General features: G+C 43.1%; 1 protein-coding gene across 1 annotated transcript in view; it reads right to left on the bottom strand.

Annotated features, from left to right (window-relative positions):
• cep126 (centrosomal protein 126) overlaps positions 1-23043 on the bottom strand; it is a 97622-nt gene that overhangs the window by 23065 nt on the left and 51514 nt on the right. Inside the window, exons 6-8 of the mRNA XM_063054891.1 lie at positions 17828-20033; positions 14287-14445; positions 11246-11361 (exon numbers count right to left, since the gene is read on the bottom strand). Of these exons, the coding sequence (XP_062910961.1) occupies positions 11246-11361; positions 14287-14445; positions 17828-20033 (2481 nt within the window). The remainder of the gene's footprint in view (positions 1-11245; positions 11362-14286; positions 14446-17827; positions 20034-23043) is intronic.

Raw genomic sequence — 23043 nt, forward strand, 5'->3', positions numbered from 1 at the left:
AAACATTCTATCATCTGACAAATAGTTACAACTACTTGAGACAACATCCATGGATCTGGCTGTGGCTCTGAGGAGTGTACTTCGCTGTCACATCTTAGTATCTACACTTACAATGAGTGCAATTAAGAGTGTCTGAAAACAGAAGTCTAAGATGAACTGGCAAATTAATTTAAGGATTTGGTCAACTGAAATACAGTGTAAGTGCGGATATTTCATAGGAACTTAATAGGAGTGAACTGGGAGTACACTAATTAGATACATCCTAATGCATGCTAAATAACACAGTTGGGAGGACCTGCCATATGTGGTTGTCAACAAAAGATAAAGATAGTCTAAAAATGTAAAGAAAAAGCATATAATTGTATAAAAGCAATGACACCAAAACAAAGGACTGATTGTAAACAATAGCAACTAAGGATGGCTAAATTTAAAAACAGTAAGAGCTAATACAGATATATGAAAACTGAAAAGAATTAAACAATGACTGCAATTCATAAGAAAGTGTACGTGGGTTATTAATGGCAATTAATCACGGGTAAATATACAGGTATCTTACAGTGTCTTTCACTGTAGAGGACTTGGGAATATCACTGATATAACTACAGTTCAGCAAATGGAAGGTGACTCACAAAAACCCCCTATCACCCTGTGAAGTGGTACTGAGCACACTGTTGGAGCTGCACATGGGTTGTAAATGACCTCTCCCTATGGTCTCGAAAGGTATGACAAGATGAAGGTAGAAGAAAGACTGCAAGTGCTGGATATCTGGAGCAACACATGAAACACTGGAAAAGCCCAGTGAGTCAGCTGGCATTCATGGAAGAAAATGAACAGTTCACACTTAGTGTTGAGACCCTGCATCAAGACTGGAAAGAAAGCCAGTATAAAACATAGGGAGCAAGAGCTGGTAGGTGATACGTGAATACAGATGAGGAGGCAATGACAGACATTTGTGGGAGGTGGAGAGTGGGAATATTGTAGGGATGTGGGAGGTGACAAAGGCCCAAAGAAGATGGAATCAGATAGAAGAGTACAGTGTTTCATAGAGTAACAGGAAGGAAGTGGGGAGGGGAACTTGAGACAGGAATGTGTACAACGAGATAATCAAGAGAATGGGGTAGGGGGAAAAGAAGGGATAATGGGGCTGGTAGGATAAGGAAAAACAAAGTGGGGACCGAAGGCTTACTGGAGGTTAGAGAGATCGAAGTTCATGCCATTAGATTGGAGGACATGAAGACAGAAAATGAGGTGCTACTCTTCTAATATACACATAGCCTCAACCTGGCAGTAGAAGAGGACGTGGACAGACATGTCGATGTGGGAATGGAAAGTGGAATTAAAATGGCTAGCCACCAGGAGATTCTGGCAGTTAGGGCAGATGGAATGAAGGTACTTGATGAAGCAATTCCCCCAATATAAATTCACACTCACCAATGCAGAAGAGACTGCACCAAGAGCAGTGTATGTAATAAATAATGCCACTGGATTCGTAAGTACAGGGCTGTCTCACCTAAAAGGACTATTTAGGGCTCTGATTAGTGGTGAGGGAGGGGTGTAGGGTCAGATCTAACACTTAGTGTGGTTGCATGGATAAGAGCCTGGAGAAGGATTGGTGGGGAAGATGAGGGAGCAATCCTTGCAGAAAGCAGAATGGGTAAGAGAAGATGTGTCTAGTTGTGTGATGCATTAAAGATGGTGTAAGTTGCAGAGGAAGGTATTATGGATGTGTAGGTTTGTGGGCTGGTAGTGAGGTCAAAGGAAGTTCTATCCCTGTTATATCTGAATGAGGAAAGGAGTCAAGGCAGACATACAAGGAATAGAAGCAGTGTGGGTGAATGCTGCATTGACAGCAGTGGTGGGTGGGATGGGGGGGGGGTGGTGAGGGAAACATTGTTTTCTGAAAAAAGGGTGTTACAGATGTCCTGAAGTGGATAACCTCATCATGGGAACAGATGCAGTAGAAATGGAGAAGCTAAGAAAAGGGAGTAGTATTCTTACTAGTGGAAAGAGTGGGATGAGGTGTAGTCAAGTTGGTTTGTAGAAGGTGTTGATGGATGCTCTGTCTTCCAGAAAGATTAAGAAAAAGGAGAAAAGTGTTGGAGATGGACCAAGTGAATTTGAGGGCAGGGTGGAAGTTAATGGAATAGATGAGCTCCGAATTGGTGAAGGAAGTTCAAAGTAAATTTATTATCAAAGTACTGGGTGTGTTAGGAGGGAGGGGAGAGTGAGGAAGGTGGGATGGAGGAGATAGTGAGGAAGGTGGGAGGTAGGGGAGACATGGGCGGGAACAGAGAGTGGATGAAGGGGCACCAATATAGTGAAGAAAAAGTGAGCTTGGAATATGGATTGTTCCACTTACTAATGAAAAGACAGGCATAACTGGGGCCCACACAAGTGCCCACAGTTGCACGTTTGGTATGGAGGAATTGGAAGTAGCTGAAAGAGAAATTGTTGAGGGTGAGCATCAGTTCATCCAGATGGAGGATGGAAACTGGTTGGGTGTGTTATGCAGAGAGAAATGGAGAGCACTAAGGCCTTCCTGATGAGCAATAGAAGTGTACAGGGACTGGATTTCCATGGTGAAAATCATGTAGTTGGGGCCAGGGAACTGAATGTTGTTGAAGTGGTAGTGAGCACGCATAGTGTCATGGTAGGTGATAAGGGACTGAACCAAGAGGGGAAAGATGGAGATGAAATATGAGGATACGAGTTCAATGGGGCAGAAACAATGGGCCTACCAACATAGTTAAGTTTATGAATCCTGGGTAGGAGGTAAAAACAGGCATTGAGGAACACTGAGATCGGAGGTGGTAGAGGAGTGATGAGGTCAGTGATGGTGAAGTAGCCTGATGCTTCTCAGTAAGGTCCTGGTTCAGGGGTAAGTAAGGGGCAGTGCCTTAGATGGTTGATGGATGTTTTTAATTTGCATTGATTCCAGAAGAGTTCCTTTGGATTTGAAAATGGTGAATATGATTTCTTACTCACAAAACTCGATAGAAATAGGAACGTTTAGGTGATGTTGTTTAACATCTAATCACTAAGTTCCAAGACCTAGGCCTCAATACCTCTCTGTGCAACTGGATCCTCAATTTCCTCACTTGCAGACCCTAGTCATTATGGATTGCCTACAATACTCCTTCACAATCACCATCAGCACAGGTGCACCACAAGGCTGCACTTGTCTGATCTTCTCATTTTATACCTTGAGTATGTGGGCAAATACAACACCAATGCCATATTTAAATTTACTGATGATACCACTGTTGTTGTCTGAATGAAAGGTGGTGACAAATCAGCATATAAGAGGGAGATTGAAAATCAGGTTGATTGGTGCTGCAAAAACAACTTCTTTAATAACCAAAGAGCTGATTATCAACTACAGGAAGAAGAAGCTGGAGATCTGTCTCAGGGATCTCATTAGGTGCTCATGAGGGGACTGGAGGTGGAGAGGATCAATAGCTTTAAACTTCTTGGTGTTATAATTTCAGAGGATCTGTCCTGGGACCAGCACATAAGTGCCATCACAAATAAGGGACAACAACACCTCTAAATTCTCAGAAGCTTGCACAGATTTGTCATATCATCTAAAACTTTGACAAACTTCTATAGACGAGTGATGGATAGTATACTGACTGATTGCATCATGGCTGATATGGAAACACCAATGCCCAGGAATGTAAAAGTCTACAGAAAGTGGTGGTCACTGCCCAGTTCTTCACAAGCAAAGCCCTTTCCACCATTGAGCACTATTATAAGGAACACTGCCAAAAGAAGCCACATCAATCATCAAGGAAGCCCACTATCCATTCCACACTCTCTTCTCACTACTGTGATCGGGCAGAAGGTACAGAAACATTAAGTTCCACACCACAAGGTTCAGGAACAGTTATTACCATATAACCTTCAGGCTTCTGAATCAGCATGGTTAGCTTCGCTCATCACAACTATAAATTGATACCATGAAATACAGACTCAGTTTCAAGGACTCTACAACTCATCTTCTCAGTATCATTTATTAATTTATTTTTATTATTCTCTTCTTTTGCGCGTTAGTTGTCTGTCAGTCTTTGTGTGTAGTTTTTTCATTGTTCCTGTTGTATGCCTTTGTTTTACTGTTAATGTCTTCAAGAAAACAAATCTCAAGGTAGTATATGGTGACACATTCATACTTTTGTAGTCACGCGCAAACGGGCTACTCTGGAAACACACAGAGGCAGAGAGAGCTGAACTCAGAATGCCTTTACTGATTCAAAATCGTGAGCTTAAATCTTCCCCCCTCATGGGCCCCTGTAACCTGCGGGGCAGACATGATGTCAGACTGTCTCCGGAAGGTCCGCCCCGAGCAGGTAGTTCCAAACGCGCTACCACGTGTCTGCCCGCAGCTCCCGATGGCAGTTCGAGTCCCGCATGTGCAGGCTGCCACACCATCCCCCCGCCCCAGAAACATCCCTTGGGGGAGTGGAGCCCCCAGTCTGTGTGACTTGCCTGGGTGGCCAGCCTCACCGGCGCAGTGCGGGTACCCTCACTGGTTGCTCAATGTCCAAGTGTGCCGGTTTGAGGCGGTCCACTGTAAAAGTTTCTTCCCGGCCACCCACCTCCATGACACACGTGGTTCCGTTGTGCCAGATCACCTTGAAGGGTCCCTCGTACAGCCGCTGTAGAGGTGACCTGTGCATGCCCCTGTGAATAAAAACATACTCACAGTCTCGGAGGTCTTTAGGGGTGAAGGATGGCGTGGAACCATGCCTGGAGGTCGGGACTGGTGCCAGGGTCCTACTTTGTCCCGCAGCCTCGGTAGCACCGCTGCTGGAGTTTCTTCCAAGCCTCGGGCCTCTGGTACGAACTCGCCTGGGACCGTCAGGGGGGCATCGTAGACCAATTCCGCCGAGGAGGTGTCCAGGTCCTCTTTGGGGGCTGTGCGGATGCCTAGTAGGACCCAGGAAAGCTCATCTGTCCAGTTGGGGCCACTGAGGCGCGCCATCAGGGCCGACTTGAGATGCCGGTGAAATTGTTCTACCAAACCGTTGGACTGGGGATGGTACACTGTGGTGTGATACAGCTGGGTGCCCAGGAGCTGTGCCAGTGCTGTCCACAAACCAGACGTGAACTGCGCCCCTCTGTCGGAGGTGATGTCCATTGGGAGGCCGATCCTGGTGATCCAGTTTGCAATGAGCATCCTGGCGCAGGACTCAGTGGACGTGTCTGCGAGCGGTACGACTTCCGGCCATCTGGTGAACCTGTCTACCATGGTAAAGATATACCTGGCACCCCGGGAGACTGGCAGGGGGCCGACAATGTCCACGTGGATGTGTTGGAACCTCCTGTGCGTCGGCTGGAACTGCTGGAGGGGAGCCTTCACGTGCCGCTGGACGTTGGCGGTCTGGCAGTGTACGCAGGTCCTGGCCCAGTGTCCGACCTGTTTGCGCAAACCGTGACAGATGAATCTGTCCGCTACCAGCTTGATGGACGCCCGGATGGACGGGTGGGCCAGGTCGTGCAGCGTGTCAAACACCCGGCGCCTCCATGCTGCTGGTACCACGAGTTGGGGTTTGCCGGTAGACACATTGACACGGTAGAGACGTCCTCCAACTGGAGCCCCGAAACGGCGGTGCAGTGAGCCGGGATCTTGGTGTCCGACCGTTGTGCTTCTGCCAGTGCTGCGAGGTCTATTCCTGAGGACGATATGCCTGAGTGGAGGCAGGGGCGAGACAGTGTGTTGGCGACAATGTTGTTCTTCCCTGTGATGTGGCGGATGTCCGTGGTGAATTCTGAAATAAAGGACAGGTGCCTCTGCTGCTGAGCCGACCATGGGTCCGATACCTTGGCCAGTGCGAAGGTGAGGGGCTTGTGGTCCGTATACACGGTGAACTCCCTTCCCTCAAGGAAGTACCGGAAATGCTGGACAGCCAAGTAGAGCGCTAGCAACTCTCTGTCGAAAGTGCTGTACTTCACCTCTGGTGGCCGTAGGTGCCAGCTGAAGAAAGTGAGTGGTCGCCACTGGTCCTCAACGAGCTGGTCCAGGACTCCACCGACTGCCATGTCGGAAGCGTCGATTGTGAGTGCCGTGGGTACATCGACTCTCGGGTGCACTAGGAGGGCAGCCTTTGCCAGCGCCTCCTTGGCCTGCTCGAACGCCTCCGTGGACTTCACGTCTTATGCCACTTTGGCCTTGCCGACCATCAGGCTGAACAAGGGTCTCATGATGCGTGCCACCACTGGCACGAACCGATGATACAAGTTGACCGTCCCTACGAACTCCTGCAGGCCCTTGACCGTGCTGGGCTTGGAGAACTGGCGGATGGTCTGGACCTTGTCCAGTAGGGGAACTGCGCCATGTTGGTTGATTCTATGGCCCAAGAAGTCGATCTCCATCAGCCCGAACTGGCACTTTGCCGGATTGATTGCCAATCCGTGGTCACTCAGGCGTTGGCAGAGCTGGCGCAAATGTGCCACGTGCTCTTGGTGCGAACTGCTGGCCACCAGGATATCATCCAAGTAAATGAAAACGAAATCCAAGCAACGTCCCACCGAGTCCATGAGCCTTTGGAAAGTTTGGGCTGCATTCTTGACACCGAAAGGCATCCTCAGGAATTCAAACAAGCTGAACGGGGTGATGAGGGCTGTCTTGGGCACGTCATCGGGGTGCACTGGGATCTGATGGTATCCCCTGACCAGGTCGATTTTTGAGAAGATGGTCGCTCCGTGCAGGTTCGCCGTGAAGTCCTGGATGTGGGGTACCGGGTATCTGTCGGCGGTTGTGGCGTCGTTGAGCCTTCTGTAGTCTCCATAGGGCCTCCATCCTCCTGCAGACTTGGGCACCATGTGCAGTGGGGATGCCCACGGGCTGTCTGAGCGGCATACGATTCCCATCTCTTCCATCTTACGGAACTCCTCCTTGGCGAGGTGGAGCTTGTCGGGTGGGAGCCTGCGAGCTCAGGGGTGCAGCGGTGGTCCTTGCGTAGGGATGTGGTGCTGCATGCCATATTTGGGGTCGGCCGTGGAGAACTGCTGGGTGGCTATGGAGGGGAATTCTGCCAACTCCCTGGTGAATTCGTTACCCAGGAGGGTCACGGAATCCAGGTGGAGGGCAGGTAGCTTGGCTTCTCCGAGCTGGAAAGTCTGGAACATCTCGGCGTGGACCAAACGCTGGCCTTTTAGGTCAACCAGGAGGCAGTTGGCTTATAGGAAATCTGCCCTAGTAGTGGCTGTGACACTGCTGCCAACGTGAAAGTCCAAGTGAAACGGCTGGACCCAAAATGCAGTGAGATAGTTCACGGGCCGTACGTCCGAATACTGGTGCCATTTGCAGCAGTGAGTTTGTGGCCTGGGACCGCGTTACGAGTGTCCATGTTCGAGGGGGGGAGTACACTGACTTCTGCCCCAGTGTCTACCAGGAAGCGCTGCCCGGAGGTCGGTCCCAGAGGTACAGGAGGCTGTCTTGGCCAGCCGTCGTAGCCATTAGCGAAGGCTGGCCCCGGAGTTTCCCGAAAAGCACATAGTGGACGGCAGTGGCGCTCGTCTGAGCCCCATCTTTGGTGATAGAAACACCATTGTTCCGAACTTTCATCTTTCTCCCCGTGGGTTTCGACGACTTTGGTTGCGGGGCCTGGGCTTTGGGGCGCACGATCGTGGCTAGGCCAATGGAGGCTGCTCCACGTTGCTTGCTCTGCCAAAGGACGTCTGCTTTAGCCGCGACCCTGTGTGGGTCGCTGAAATCCTCACTCGTGAGGAGGAGGCAAATATCCTCTGGCATTTGCTCGAGGAGCAACTGTTCGAATAAAAGGCACGGCTTATGGCCGTCCATGAGCGTCCATGATCATTCATGAGCTCGGTGGCGTGCAGTCACCCAGGCTGTCCATGTGTGGGAGCCGTTCAGCCTGTTCTCGGTGGGAGAGTCCAAAGGTACAGCTCAGGAGCGCCTTAAGCTTAGTGTACCTGTCCTCCGTTGGTGGCTGGCGTAGGAAGTCGATGATCCGGCCTGCCGTCTCCTGGTCGAGCATGCTGACCACGTAGTAGTACCGTGTGGCGTCGGCTGTAATGTCTCTAATACTGAACTGGGCCTCAGCCTGCTTGAACCAAACGTGGGGCTGAGTGGCCCAGAAGGTTGGGAGCTTCAGAAAGATGGCGCTGTGCGAGTTGCTCGAACTCATGGCTGGTCACTGAGTCGCCGGCTGCAGATGCCGTCTGGAACGTCGTCACCAATGTAGACACTCGCAAACGCGCTACTAAAGAAACACATGGAGGAAGAGAGAGCTGAACTCTGAATGCCTTTACTGATTCAAAATCGTGCACTTAAATCTCCTCTCCCGTGGGCCCCTGCGACCCACGGGGCGGACTTGACGTCAGACTGTCCCTGGAAGGTCCGCCCGAGCAGGTGGTTCCAAACGCATTACCACGTGTCTGCCCGTGGCTCCCGATGGTGGTTCGAGTCCCGTGTGTGCCAGCCGCCACAATTTGATAATAAATTTACTTTGACCTTAGCAAGAAGTAATATGTGATATCTCATAGGGACATGTGCTGGTGCTTCTACATCTGATGATATATTGGTGACTTGGATGAAGGTGTGGTTGTTAAAATTGATGACGTGGTTGATAGCACAGATGAATTGAACTGTAAGGTGAATAGTACAGAAGGAAATCACACAGAATATAGATGGAAACGATTTGACAAGTGGTGTGTAATGTTGGAAACTGCTGGAAAATGCAAAATTATCCACTTTGGCAATAAAGATTAAATAAAAGATCATAATGGTGAGATCGCTGAGATGCAAACCTGGATGCTCCGTTATATGATTTGCAAAAGAATATAACATGTAAATAAGAAAGCTGAAAGATTATCAGTTACTTTAAGTCGAGAGCTATGCTTCAAGCATGAAATTCCAAACAACCAGGTGTAAGAACAGTCATTTCCAGTGATTTGTTTCTTGACCCAACCATCAAACAATAATCGGCGGGAGGAGAAGATGACGGCGCGATGCAGCTCGTAGCAGCCACTCCGGTGGTGATGTCTGTTATTTGTCAAGTAGGGTGCCATGCACAATGCTGATTTAATGGAGACGGACGTGAGAGCATGGAGGAACATCTGGTGAAACTTCTGAAATGCCTGCTTCGCTGCTGCTGCTACAGTGTGGTCCAGAATCTCCGGAGGAGAAGGCCCCGAGTCCTCAGCTTTGCTTGTTGCTCGGCGGCTGGGGTGGGGTCAAAGCGCTCGGCAGGGGATGGTGCTCGGAGAGGCTGTGTCGGAGGGGCTGGTCGGAGGCTCGAAGTTTTCGGACGGACTCAGAGTCCGCTGCGGTTGGGTGCTTCCAGTGGTGCTGCATCAGCAAGTTGGCGGCGCTTGGAGGTTCATGGCAGGGAGAGTTTCTCCCTTCTGCCGCCTGCGTGAGATGATGAGGCTATCAGGACTTTGAGACTTTTTTTTTACCGTGCCCATGGTCTGCTCTTTATCAAATTATGGTATTGCTTTGCACGGTTGTAACTATATGTTATAATTATGTGGTTTTGTCAGTTTTAGTCTTGGTTTGTCCTGTGTTTTCTTGTGATATCATTCTGGAGGAACATTGTATCATTTTTTAATACATGCATTTCTAAATGACAATAAACGAGGATGGAGTGTCCTCATAATCTAATCAATGAAGTTTAGCAGCACTATATGATCACTTTGCCCTAAAATATTTTGTTTCTATTTTTGTTCTAATTGTGTTCTTTCTTGTAAATATTGTGTATCACTTATGTTTTCTTGTAAATACCGCTTCTGTGCCTGTGATGCTGTTGCATGTGTATTTGTCATTTCATCTGTGCATATATGAACTTGTACACATAACAATAAACTCCATTTTACCTTTTCTGTAGGGCACTGAAGAGTGTACATCTCGAGTGCTATGCCCAGTATTGGTCTGCTTATTTAAGCACGTTAATGTGTTGGAACCAGTTCAGGGCAAATTAATTAGACTAATGTTTAGAATGAATAGATATCTTATTGAGGAAAGGACAGACAAGTTAATCTTATATCTACAAGAGTTTAGAAGAATAAGACATGACGACTGAAAGATATGAGATGTTACAATGAAGTTGATGAGATGATTTTCAATCATCCTGAGGAATCTTGATGGGGTGGATTTGAAGAAGATACTTCTTCGCTAGGGAGAGAGCAGAACAATGGGTCAACACTGAAAAGTAAGGGGTTGCATATTTAAAGTAGAGATGAGGTAATATTTTTCTCTGAGAGGGTTATGAGTCTTTGGAACTCTCTGTCAAGGGTTAGTAGAATCAGAGTTTTGAATATTTTGATCGTGGATGAAGATTCTTGATTTTGCACCTGTTGGATATCTGACATCAACACAGAAACTGCTGGAAACACTCATCAGGCTGGACAGCAGCCACAGAAAAAAGCAGTTATATCCCAGGTTGAAGACCTGAAGAGTGAGAAAAAAAGTTAGTTTTAAATTGCAGAGAAATTGGGGGTGGGGGATCTATTAGTGTGTGTGTGTGTGTGTGTGTGTGTGTGTGTGTGTGTGTGTGTGTGTGCCGGGGGGGGGGGGGTGCAGGGTGTGAGTGGAGAGGAGTATTTCTGATAGGCTGCCCAAGTCATTTCAATGTATATGAGCTATCTGTTGAGACATTGGGTATATTGCAGCAGGGGGTTTATCTACTGCTAACTCTCCAAACTCTTTCCACCAACAATAAGATGGAAATCAGAATGATGGAATAGATCTAGATATTATCTAGATATTGCTCCAACAATGCCAAATAAGCTTGATATCAGAACAAAGCAACACATCTGATTGGTACTCAGTTTACCACACTAAACATTAACTTGTTCCATCATGTTTGCACCCTGACTGCAATGTGTACCAGCTACAAAATTCAGTTACTTTCCCAAGCTACTCCGATAACAGTTCATAAACCCTGTGACCTCTACCATCAGGAAACAAGGAAAGCTGCCACATAGGCTCACCACCACCTACATTTTTCTTTCCATTATATCATATTAAATTAGTTTGGAAATATATTGGTGTCCCACCTTTCCCACTCTGCTTTAGTCCAAATCCTGTATCCAATAGCACTGAGAATGCCTTAATTGAAACACAGCAATGAATCTAGACGGTGGCTTTCCACCATCTTCTGAGGAGTCATTTTAGACGAACAATAAATGCAGATCTTGACAGTGACAGTGATGCCTATATCCCAAAGAAATTAATAAACAAGAATTCAAAGTGATTTGTACAACATTATATTTCAGTTACCTGTCTTATTTGATCAGATTTACTTGCAGAAGAACTGCTAATCATTCTTCTCTGCTCAAGAGGAGCCTTATATTTTGTAGCATTACTGTATGTATCCATGGGGTGCTTTCTTCTATCTGCAATAACAAGTGCAATAATTAATGGTTGCTGCTATGTAATGTATAACTGCCTGCACTACATGGTGGTTGTGGAGAATGATGCCATATTTAATCTTTTTTTAAACATACTATCCAATTATCTTAATTCTAGAAGCAAATTATAGAGTGAAAGTTTAAAGTATCGAACTGTGCTGACAAATGAACAATGCTTTGTTAAACAATAATTCCCTCATCACTTCAAAGGATTATATTTGATCATATTTTCAAGGAAAACATGAAACCAAATATTAGCACATTAGTTTGTTCTTTAGTACCTTTTTTTTTTTTACCTAAATCAGCATTTTCAGAAAGCCTTTTAGTTAGAAATATAGAAAACCTACAGCACAATACAGGCCCTTAGGCCCGCAATGCTGTGCCGAACATGTACTTACCTTAGAAATTACCTCGGGTTACCCATAACTCTCTATTTTTCTAAGCTCCTTGTACCTATCTAAGAGTCTCTTCAAAGACCCTATTGTAACCACCTCCACCACCCTCACTGGCAGCTCATTCCACGCAGTCACCACTCTCTGCGTAAAAGATTTACCCTTGATATCTCCTCTGTACCTACTTCCAAGCACCTTAAAACTATGCCCTCACGTGTTAGCCATTTCAGCCCTGGGAAAAAGCCTCTCATTATCCACACAATCAATGCCTCTCATCATCTTATACACCTCTATCAGGTCACCTCTCATCCTCCGTCGCTCCAAGGAGAAAAGGCCAAGATCACTCAACCTATTCTTATAAAGCATGCTCCCCAATCCAGGCAACATCCTTGTAAATATTCTCTGCACCCTTTCTATAGTTTCCACATCCTTCCTGTAGTGAGGTGACCAGAACTGAGCACAATACTCCAAGTTGGGTCTGATCGGGGTCCTATATAGTTGTAACATTACCTCTTGGCTTTTGAACTCAATCCCATGATTGATAAAGGCCAATACACCCTATGCCTTCTTAACCACAGAGTTAACCTGTGTAGCAGCTTTAAGCGTCCTATGGAATCAGACCACAAGATCCCTCTGATCCTCCATACTGCCAAGAGTCTTACCATTAATGCTATATTCTGCCATCATATTTGTCCTACCAAAATGAACCACCTCATACTTATCTGGGTTGAACTCCATCTGCCACTTCTCAGCCCAGTTTTGCATCCTATTGATATGTCCCACTGTAACCTCTGACACCCCTCCACACCATCCCCAACCTTTGTATCATCAGCAAATTTATTGACCCATCCTTCCACTTCCTCATCCAGGTCATTTATAAAAATCACAAAGAGTAGGGGTCCCAGAATAGATCCCTGAGGCACACTAATGCTCACTGACCTCCATGCAGAATATGACCTGTCTACAACCACTCTTTGCCTTCTGTGGGCTAGCCAATTCTGGATCCACAAAGCAAGGTGCCCTTGGATCCATGCCTCCTTACTTTCTCAATAAGCTTTGCATGGGGTACCTTATCAAATATCTTGCTGAAATCTGTATACACTACATCTACTGCTCTACCTTCATCAATGTGTATAGTCACATCCTGAAAAAAATCAGTCAGGCTTGTAAGGCACAACCTACCTTTGACAAAGCCATGCTGACTATTCCTAATCATATTATGCCTCTCCAAATGTTCATAAATCCTGCCTCTCAGGATCTTCTCCATCAACTTAGCAACCACTGAAGTAAGACTCACTGGTCTATAATTTCCAGGGCTATTTCTACTCCCTTTCTTGAATAAGGGAACAACATCCACAACCCTCCAATCCTCCGGAACCTCCCCTGTCCTCATTGATGACGCAAAGATCATTGCCAGCGGCTCAGCAAAGTGTTCTCCCACTGAGAGACCTAACACCTGACCAGGTTCATTTCCCAATACCAGATCAAGTACAGCCTCTACTCTTGTACTCTATATATTGTGTCAGGAAACCCTGAACACACCTAACAAACTCCACCCCATCTAAACCCCCTGCTCTAGGGAGAAGCCAATCAATATTGTTCTTATAGTGTCCAAGAAAGCAAACAGATTAGAGAAACACAGGTACATAACTACTGTCTATATGCAAACTACCATTGGCCAACAGGATATAATAGAAATATTTAATAGAACCATAGATCATAGTGGACATTTGTGACTCTTTTGCAATAGTTACATCTATACTCTTACATTATTTTTCTTATTTACTTCCTCAGAAGGTTTACATTTATGTATTTTAAAGCATCTGTCCACAAAATCCATGAAGGCATAATACTGTGTGCTCTTTTCTTTATGGTTGCAATGAATGATCTATTCAAAGATTAATATTTTAAAGTATTTTCATTTTGATTTTTCCTGGGCTTCACTGGTCTCTACCAATGCTAAACTTGTACAGTTACTAAAATGTCTTGGAAGTACTCATTCTGTGTACATTTATAAGTAGGTGGGTGCCATGCCAATATTCATAACATACATTCTTTGCCTGAAAACTTGTGGTGCTGTTACTCAACATGTTCGGATTCACAGGGAAAATATCCATGCAAAAGCATTCTGCTATAACACAGGTAAGCTTTAGTTTCCAATGAAATTACTCAAATATTCACATGGAAACAGCTGCACATAATGACAAAACTGGAGCTAACCACAGTAGAAATGGTTGGATAGTATCAAACACACTTGACAACCAAGCACCTTTTGGAAACATTAGACAGATAATTTATATCATCTACCCACTAAAATTTATGAAGAAATTCCATATTTCTTGGAAGGAAGTTCTGTTTCTTTAATCTAAAATATTTATAGCATGAGATAGAACATTTATGTTGTAGAATTGCTTTGTTTGTCTGCATTGACCCCTTACTGCAAATGAAACAAACCAAGTATTTATGTTAAGAAGAAATTTACACAAATTACAAACATATTATACTAAAATTTTCTTACCACCAAAAGGAGCAGAAAATAATTGTCCTACTCTGGAAACCGATTGTGTGCCATTCAACAAGCTGCCTCCATCAATAGTCAAATGGGAGATACTAGTTCGATGAGGTTGTAGATTTGTTGTATGCTCTTTATTCGAAGATAAGTTGTTCTGAGAATTAACTAGAAAATTAAAATTCAGTTTTATGTTCCTTCATATTTACATAAAGCCAGCTGGTGGTGTAGTGGCATCAGCACTGGACTTTGAGGTGAGTATTCAGGGTTCGAGTCCAGCTGGCTCCTTGCATGCTATCCATCCATGCTGGTGCTGGGTTGAGCGTCGAGCTAGAAACTCGGCCTCGTAAAAAACAAACAAATGCTCAAGAAACAGCAAGTTTGCCACCCGATGCACCATAAGGCACGGAGAGGAACAACATACTTACACACTTTTAGATTGCATATGAAACTTAACATTTGCAATCATATTTTAAAATAGAGAAACAACTATATTTTCACTGAAGATCTTTTCCTAAGTTTAGTATATTATAAAATTATAGTATTTCTCATAGACATATACAAGACTTAGTATTCTTTTGTCTGGTATGTAAGTGAAATTTATCCAAAACTCAAATGATGATCATGAATATGTATGTTGCTCCAGTTGTGCTGCTAACTTCTATCATTCTTGATCAAGTACCGTATATGTATTGTAGTACACATCTGCAAATGTGATTCAAGTCCACTTTATATATGATGCACATAAATAAAAATTTCACTGCAAACATTTTTTATCCCACTAGTGCTGATGTCATTTGGAGAAGTTATACCACATAAAAAGTAGTAGGAAAAACAAAGATCCCAATGAAAAATGAGAAAACCAATTTCCTGACAGGTAGTAGGACACCCAAGTACCCAAAACCTGGGCCACATCCAATACTACATTCATCTAAGGGAGCTGGTCAGCAATAATCATTTTTTCATTTTTCTTACTTTGGAACCTTGAAAGGTTAAATCGAATTGAATTCCAATTAATCACTGTTCCTCTAATTTCCCTTATTGGTTCGAACTTTCTGAGATACTTATAGATAATTCCTTTTGTTGCATTATAATTGGTGTTTTGTTAACAAACATTACCTTCATTATTTATACATAGCAAAATTGCACAGTTATGAAGTAAATACCAGTTAAATCAGTATTCAATGATATAGGATGAAGCAACACACACAAAATGCTGGAGAAACTCAGCAGGTCAGGCAGCATCTATGGAAAGTAATAAACAGTTGGTGTTTCAGGGCAAGACCCTTCTTGATGACTGGAAAGGGGAAAGACACAGAATAAAAATGTGGGGGAGGGGAAGGAGGCGAGCTGGAAGGTGATAACTGAAGCCAGGTGGGTAGGAAAGGTCAAGGCTAGAGAAGAAGGAATCAGAGAGGAGAGGTGAGTAAACTGTAGGAGAAAGGGAAGGAGGAGAGGACCCAGGGGGAAGTAATAAGCAGGTGAGAAGAGGTAAAAGGCCAGAGAGGGGAATAGAGGAAGAGGGAATGGGGAGGATATTTTTTTTCTCTCAGAAGGAGAAATTGATATTCATGTCATCAAGTTGGAGGCTACCTGGAATATAAGGTGTTGGTCCTCCACTCTGAGATTGGCCTCATCTTGGCACAAGAGGAGACTGTGGACCGGCATGTCAGAATGGGAATGTTTGGCCACTGGAAAGTTCCATTTTTGGCAGATGGAGCAGAGGTGTTCTACAAAGCAGTCCCCCAATTTCCAACAGGTTTCACCAAAGTAGAGGAAGCCACATAGGGAACACCAAAAACAACAGAACAAATCCAGCAGATTCGCAGGTGAAATATTGTTTGGAGCCCTGAGTGGAGGAGAGGGAGGAGGTGAACGGGCAGGTGTGTCACTTAGGGTGCTTGCAGGGGTAACTGCCGGGAGGATGATTAGTTGGGAAGGACGAATGGACAAGGGAGTCATGGAGGGAATGATTCCTGTGGGATGTGAGGTGTGCAGGGGAGGAAAAGATGTGTTTAGTGGTAGGATCCCTTTGGAGAAGGCGGAAGTTGCTGAGAATAATATGTTGCATGTGGAGGCTCATGGGGTGATAGGTAAGGACAAGAGGAATTCTATCACTGATAAGATGGTGGGAAGATGAGGTGAGCACGGATATAGGTGTTGGTGGTTCCATTGACATTCTGCCACTGAATTAAATCCTACACACTATGTCTGTAACTTGCTGAATTACAGATACTTTGCTGCTGGGTATTTTGCTGAGCCTATTGGTGGTTTTTGGAATTTTCCAGCATTACATTGGAGAATCCATCACATTGGTCCAATTCTAAGTCAATCGGGTATAGGAACAAAGGCCCTATTCATTTTGTTAGGGACTTTAAAATATGAGATGTAGGTAATACTATATTTTTTAAATATCTCAGAATACATATTTATTTAAAAATATATCTCAGAGGATCTATCGTGGGCTCAACATATTGATGTGTTACAAAGAAGGCACAACTGCAGCTTTACTTCATTAGAAATTTGAGAAGATTTGGTCTGTCACTAAAGACGCCACCAAATTTCTATAGATGTATGGAGACTCCAATGCACAGGATTGGAAAAATCTGCAGAGGATTGTAGAGTGAGTCAGTTTCATCATGGGCACTAGCCTCCTCACCATCAAGGACATCTTCTAAAGGCAATGCCTCAAGAAGGTGGTATCCATCATTGAGAACACTCACCATTCTGGACCTGCCTTCTCATTGCTACCATCAGGGTGAAGGTACAGGAGCCTGATGACACACATACTCAACATTTTAGGAACAACTTTTCCCCTCTGACATCAGATTTCCGAATAGGCCATGAACTCACTATTTTTGGTCTCTTTTTGCACTATTTATTTGTTTTATACTTCTTACTGTAAATAATAGTATGTTTTATGTACTCCACTATACTGCTGCCACAAAACAACAAATTTAATGACATACATCTATCGTAATATTACCTGATTCTGATTCTGATACTTGTTAAATGTTTTAATAGTTTAAAGTAATTTTAAGGGTTCCTAATTAACTGTTACTTTTAATTTTAAAAAATTCCTTAATATTTAAAGGGAGGGAGAAAGAGAAAGAGAGAGAGAGAGTGCAATTGTAAGGGAGAGGGAAAAAGAAAAAGGAGGAGCTAGAGTGACTAGTATGAGTCAGGGAAGTCTTGGTTAAAATGACTACATGGAACTAAAAGGATTCTTTAATTGCACAGTTTGGGACTCTGAGGAAGCCTTCTGATGTGTCCCCAGTCACAGCGTACAGCTGTCTGCTGGATCCAAGATGGAAGATTGATAAGTTTGAAATTTATAATTTATTTTAAAATAAAGTTTGATTCTTTAACATCAATAAGCATGATTAATAATTAAATTGCCAGTGCATTTCTTTCCTTTTATATAGGTCAAAGTTACCTTCCACCCCTACTTAACATAAAATTGAGCTTTGTAAATAAAATGGTATACAACTTTTACAAGGGTTTATTAAAAATATTTTCTCAAAGAACTTGTATTTTATTAATTTCTTACCAGCTGCTGTATCTTTTTTTGCCAAGGCATCACGTACTCCATGCCACAGCAGTGCAAGTTGTTCATAAGTTGGTGTGGAACCCAAATGCATGGTGTTCTCTCCATTAAAAGGGTCTTGTTTTGTGCCATTGCTTACATGTTCTTGTGTAGCATTTACTGAACAGGTTTCTTTACTAATAATTCCATGCGAATGGACCAAATAGGAAGATGGGAATGTTATGGTACTGTCAGATTTATTGCTTAAAGAGTATAGTTGAGGCTGAAGGTCTGAGATTATTGAATTCTCATTGGTGTCTTTATCTAATGGCGTGATTTTCACCGGTGTATCCAAACATGTGTCAATAACATGAGCTGAATTCGCCTGTGATTGACAACTACTGTTATAGTTGAGAGCTGTCCTTTGAGACTGCTTACTATCACTGGCTGGTTTGGATGGTGGGTGGGGTACCATGACTTTACCCTGAGAATTTATTAATTCACTGGCAGACAATGGTCTGATTATGGTACCTTTCCTGCCAGAACAAACTTTAGCTGAATGGGCTCTTTTAACCATTTTGGCATGCCTTTTACCTCTCAAGGATTTTTCAGGTTCAGCAATATTGCTTTTTTCATTCATTTTCTGATCTAAGCTTTGAGTTCTTGAGGCTGTCCAGGATCGTTTTGCAAAATGGTAATTAGATGGCGCAGCTGAAATTACACCGTTGGTTGCAGAAACAGTTTCTGAAATTGCAGGCACTGCCATCATGATGTTTCCCCAGATTTCATTCAGCTGATGGCCAGATAGATTGTAATTTACTGCAACCTTTTGATTAGTTTTTAATGTGTTCCATTTTGATTCCTTGTTACTGTTTACATTTGAATTAACATTAGCATTGTGATCATTATTTTGAAAATCAATTGTCTGTAACTGATTCTGGCTTGTTAATCCTGAACCTTTGGTGTCTGTTGTACTTCCTAGTTCTTCTCCAGTAGCTTCATCTTTCTCCTTCTTAATTTGGTTGGTTTGGTCAATCTCATCCAGCCACCTCAGCTTTTTCTTTGTTGGTTTTTTATCAGTTTCTACATCTTTCATTTTTTTAAGCTCCACACTATCTCTAATAGAGGATGCTAATTGAATCCCAAGCACGTTACAGGCAGACAATGGAGATTTGGTTTTACTATTTCCATACTTTGATGCTTTCTTAAGTATCCCCTTCAAAATTTTGACTTTTTTTTCTGGGATAGAATTCTTGTTGGCTTTTAATCTGCTGGTATTCACTGGTTCATTTTCTTTTCCTCCTGTCATGTTGGTTACAGAATCGGGTTCAGATGAATTAAATGGTGCTTGGGAACAAATAGGTTTCTGACTGCCTGCTGCAGAATTTTGTCTCATTTTGACATTAAAGTTAAATTTGTTGAGTGAAGCTTGCTTATCTTCAGTGTCACTGGAAATGTCCATATTTTTGTTCAACATGAAAGGAGAATGAATTGATCTAATAGTTGCACCAACACACATCTGTTGATGTGCTAGATGGATCTTTTGACTGTCATTCGCACTGTCCATTTTTGCTCTGTCACTTGCCATTTGTGATTCCGGATGTAAAAAGATAGGTGTTGCAAAAGGCAGTTTTAGAGGATGAAATGATGCAGGTTTTCTTTGGGGCTCATTTTCTACTCTGCCATTCACTTCTGAACATGGTGTTGTTTCCCTAGGATTTGGATCTGGTGTAGACCAAGCTTTGCAAGGAATTATTGCAGAATAAGCAGATTGGCCTTTCAAACTTTCAGAGGAATCTGTGGATGTTGGATGCTTTAGTATTGAGTGGAAATTACTATCTACCACTTTATTTTGATTGCTATTAAAACATGTGGTTAAATGTGTGTTTTGATGTATTTCAGCACATGAAGCAGAGCTTGAGTCAAGATGTTTGGATTCAGTACTTGTGGAAGCAAATGTATGCAGCTTGTCACTCAAATGTTCCTCTGCAGTTGAAGTTCCATTTGTTATTGTAATCCCAGAAGAAGAATTCGGAGTCCTGCAATGATTTAAATCATTGGTCCAGGCACTTATGTGTCCTGTTTTTGGAGGCAAAGACTCTCTCTTACTGGAGCCAAAAGAATCGTTTAAAGATGATGTATCTACAGCATTTTGTCCCTCTATTTCCAGGCTGTCAAGACTTGATAAGCTTTGAATTTGATTAAGTTGATTGAGTTCTTTTTGGAATTCCTGAGAAATTCAAACATGCAGTTTATTTATTTAACAAAATAAAAAGACAAAAAGATTTATCTTGAAAAGAAAATCATCTAATTTCACTAAGTTTACTTAAACTAATTAATTTCCTTTAACTTCTGAACAGCTGTTCAACAGAGATGGCTCTTCCTTCAGTGCAATGTTGAGGAAGTGCTACATTTTAGGGTAAGCCGCTCTATTAGCTAGTTTTAAAATGAGGATCCGTGTGCTCAGCCAAACGATCAGACCAAATCCAATGAACTATTTAAAAGGAATATGAAAGCACCCAGTGGCTTAGTCAACAATATACAGCATAGAAAACTGATGATTACTGACATTTGTTGTGCCCAAACTGATCAATGCAAATTGGCTTACTAATATTGTCCTTCAGCAATCCATATGTTGTATAGAGTTTGGAATAGCTACTAAATGGCATAGTCAACTTCTGTGATGTATTCGGATTCCCACTGTTGGGCTCTTCTGATCAATATTTTAGAATCTTCAAAATGCCCCAATGATAACTAACCTCATAAAACAATTATGTATTATTCAAAAATGTCACTACTTTCATTCTGTTTATTTTCTGCTGAAGACAATTCTAGTCATTAGGAAATATTTTCATATCCCACTATTCCCTGTCAATTGTTTATTGACTACATTTATGCTTTCAATACTGTTGTTCCAAGCAAACTTAACAAAAACTGAATCCTGGGAGTTAATACCTACCTCTGCAACTGGATCTTTGACTTTCTGATCGACAGACTTCAATCAGAAAGGATAGGCAGCAACAACTTATTACAGGGGTATTATAGGGGTAGTGGAGGTATAATTTGTCCATCTGTGCTGATCACCCCATCCTTGACTAAGCTGTTCCACCGTGAACACAATCTGTTATGAGTCAACATGACGCTTTCAGATCAGGTCGTGCATAGCACATACCTCCGCTGTACCGCTCAGGTGTGTTTCTGGGGTACAGGGGCTAGCGACCCTTGTGCCTGTTTTGTGTTCTATCGCTAAGCAGCAGTGAACCATCTGATTGGCCTATCAGAGTTCTCTTTGGGAACTAGTTGACTTGATTGGCATTTCTGATCTGGCTATTGTGCACGATTGTACTTAATAAAAAAAAACTCCTCCATGATTACTCTAAACTCTGGTGCCCCACTAATTTGCTTCCTCAGCCCCCTACTATTCTCCCTGTACACCCATGACTGTGTGGCCAGATTCTGTTCTAACTCCACCTACAGATGATACCATTGTAGTGTGCTGCATCTCAGATGACGATGAGTTGGAGTACTGGTAGGAGATAGAGAGCTTAGTGACATGGTGTTATGACGATAACCTTTCCCACAATGTCAACAAAACAGAAGAACTAGTCATTGACACATGCTCCTATCTACATCAATGGTGTTAAGGTTGAAAGGGTTGAGAGCTTCAAGTTCCTTGAACATCACCAACAGCCTGTCCTGCTTCAACCACATTGATGTCATAGCCAAGAAAGCTCACCACTGACTCTACTTGCTCAGGAGGTTAAAGAAATGCTGTATGTCCCCGTCAACTCTTAACCAATTTTTATTGATGAATCATAGAAAGCACTCTGTCTGGATACATAATAGTTTGGTATGGTAACTGTTCTGCTCATAACTGCAAGAAACAGCAGAGAGTTGTAAACATAGCTCCGCACATCATAGGAAACAGCCTCCCTTCTATGGACTCTGTCTATACTCCTCACTGCCTCAGTAAAGCAGCCAGCATAATCAATGACCCCACCCACTCCAGACATTCTCTCTTCTCCCATCTCCCATCAGGCAAAAGATACAAAAGCCTGAAAGTACATGAGACCAGACTCAAGGACAGCTTCAATCACACTGTTATCAGAGTCTTGTATGATAAGATGGACTTTTGACCTCAGAATCTACCTCATTATGACCTTGCACTTCATCGTTTACTTGCACTGCATTCTTTTAGTAGCTTTTACACATTGTCCTGTATCATTACTGTTTTACCTTATTCTAGCACAATACACTGTGTAATGATTTGATCTGTATAAACAGTATGCAAGACAAGCTATTCACAGTGTCATAGTACATGTTGCAACAATAAACCAACACCTAATACCAATGGCAATACCCTGCATTAAAACAAAACTGTTGTCCTATCTGCTATTTCTTCCACAAACTCTACCTATTGAACAAATAGTTTTAAAAAGCATCAAGTTTGAGCTCTATCAAAGCAATTCATGTAGTCAGTAACGTAAGAAACCAATGGTAATGGTAATTTTCTTATTCAATTTGCATTTACTCTTGTTTCCATTTTAGATGTAGTTCATTACTTCGACATAAGTAATACTGCAGATGCTGGAAATCTTCAGTAACATGCACAAAATGCTGGAGGAACCCAGGAGGTCAGGCAGCATCTATGGAGGGGAATAAACAGTTGACGTTTCTTACTGTGACACTTCATTGGGTTTTTATCTCCCTCCATAGATGGGTCAATACTTGCAAAGTTGAGGCTAAGGTTTTAGATCAGCATCAGTATGCTGATTCTTATTATTATTATTTCTTATTATTTCTATTCTTATTATTTCTCCCCTACTTTTCATATCCCTTTATCTTTTAACTCCATGAGTTTGGCATTTAAGACAGTGAATATTCATAGTTTATGTGTTCTTTTTTTAAAAATAGGCCACGATTCTGCTCTGTTTTCATCAACACCAAGGTACTAAGCTTTGCCTGCCATCTCACCTCCCCCACAATATTCCTTGATCATGTCCTGCCATTATCTGCATTGTAGCTGTATACAGAAGATTTTAATGGTCTTAAGATGTTACGTGAGCTCAGATGATATTGTCCAAATTTTATTTCAGACTCATTAACATTCAGACATCTGAAGGTGTGATGCATGCTAATGCTATTGACGTGTCAGAGTACTGTCACATGATCTGTACTTGCAAGTGCAAGTTGATTGTGAACACTGCAGAAATGGATTCTGTTGGAACTCTTGAGATTAT

The sequence above is a fragment of the Mobula hypostoma genome, chromosome 7 (assembly GCF_963921235.1).
Source record: "Mobula hypostoma chromosome 7, sMobHyp1.1, whole genome shotgun sequence".
NCBI classification, from domain to species: domain Eukaryota; kingdom Metazoa; phylum Chordata; class Chondrichthyes; order Myliobatiformes; family Myliobatidae; genus Mobula; species Mobula hypostoma.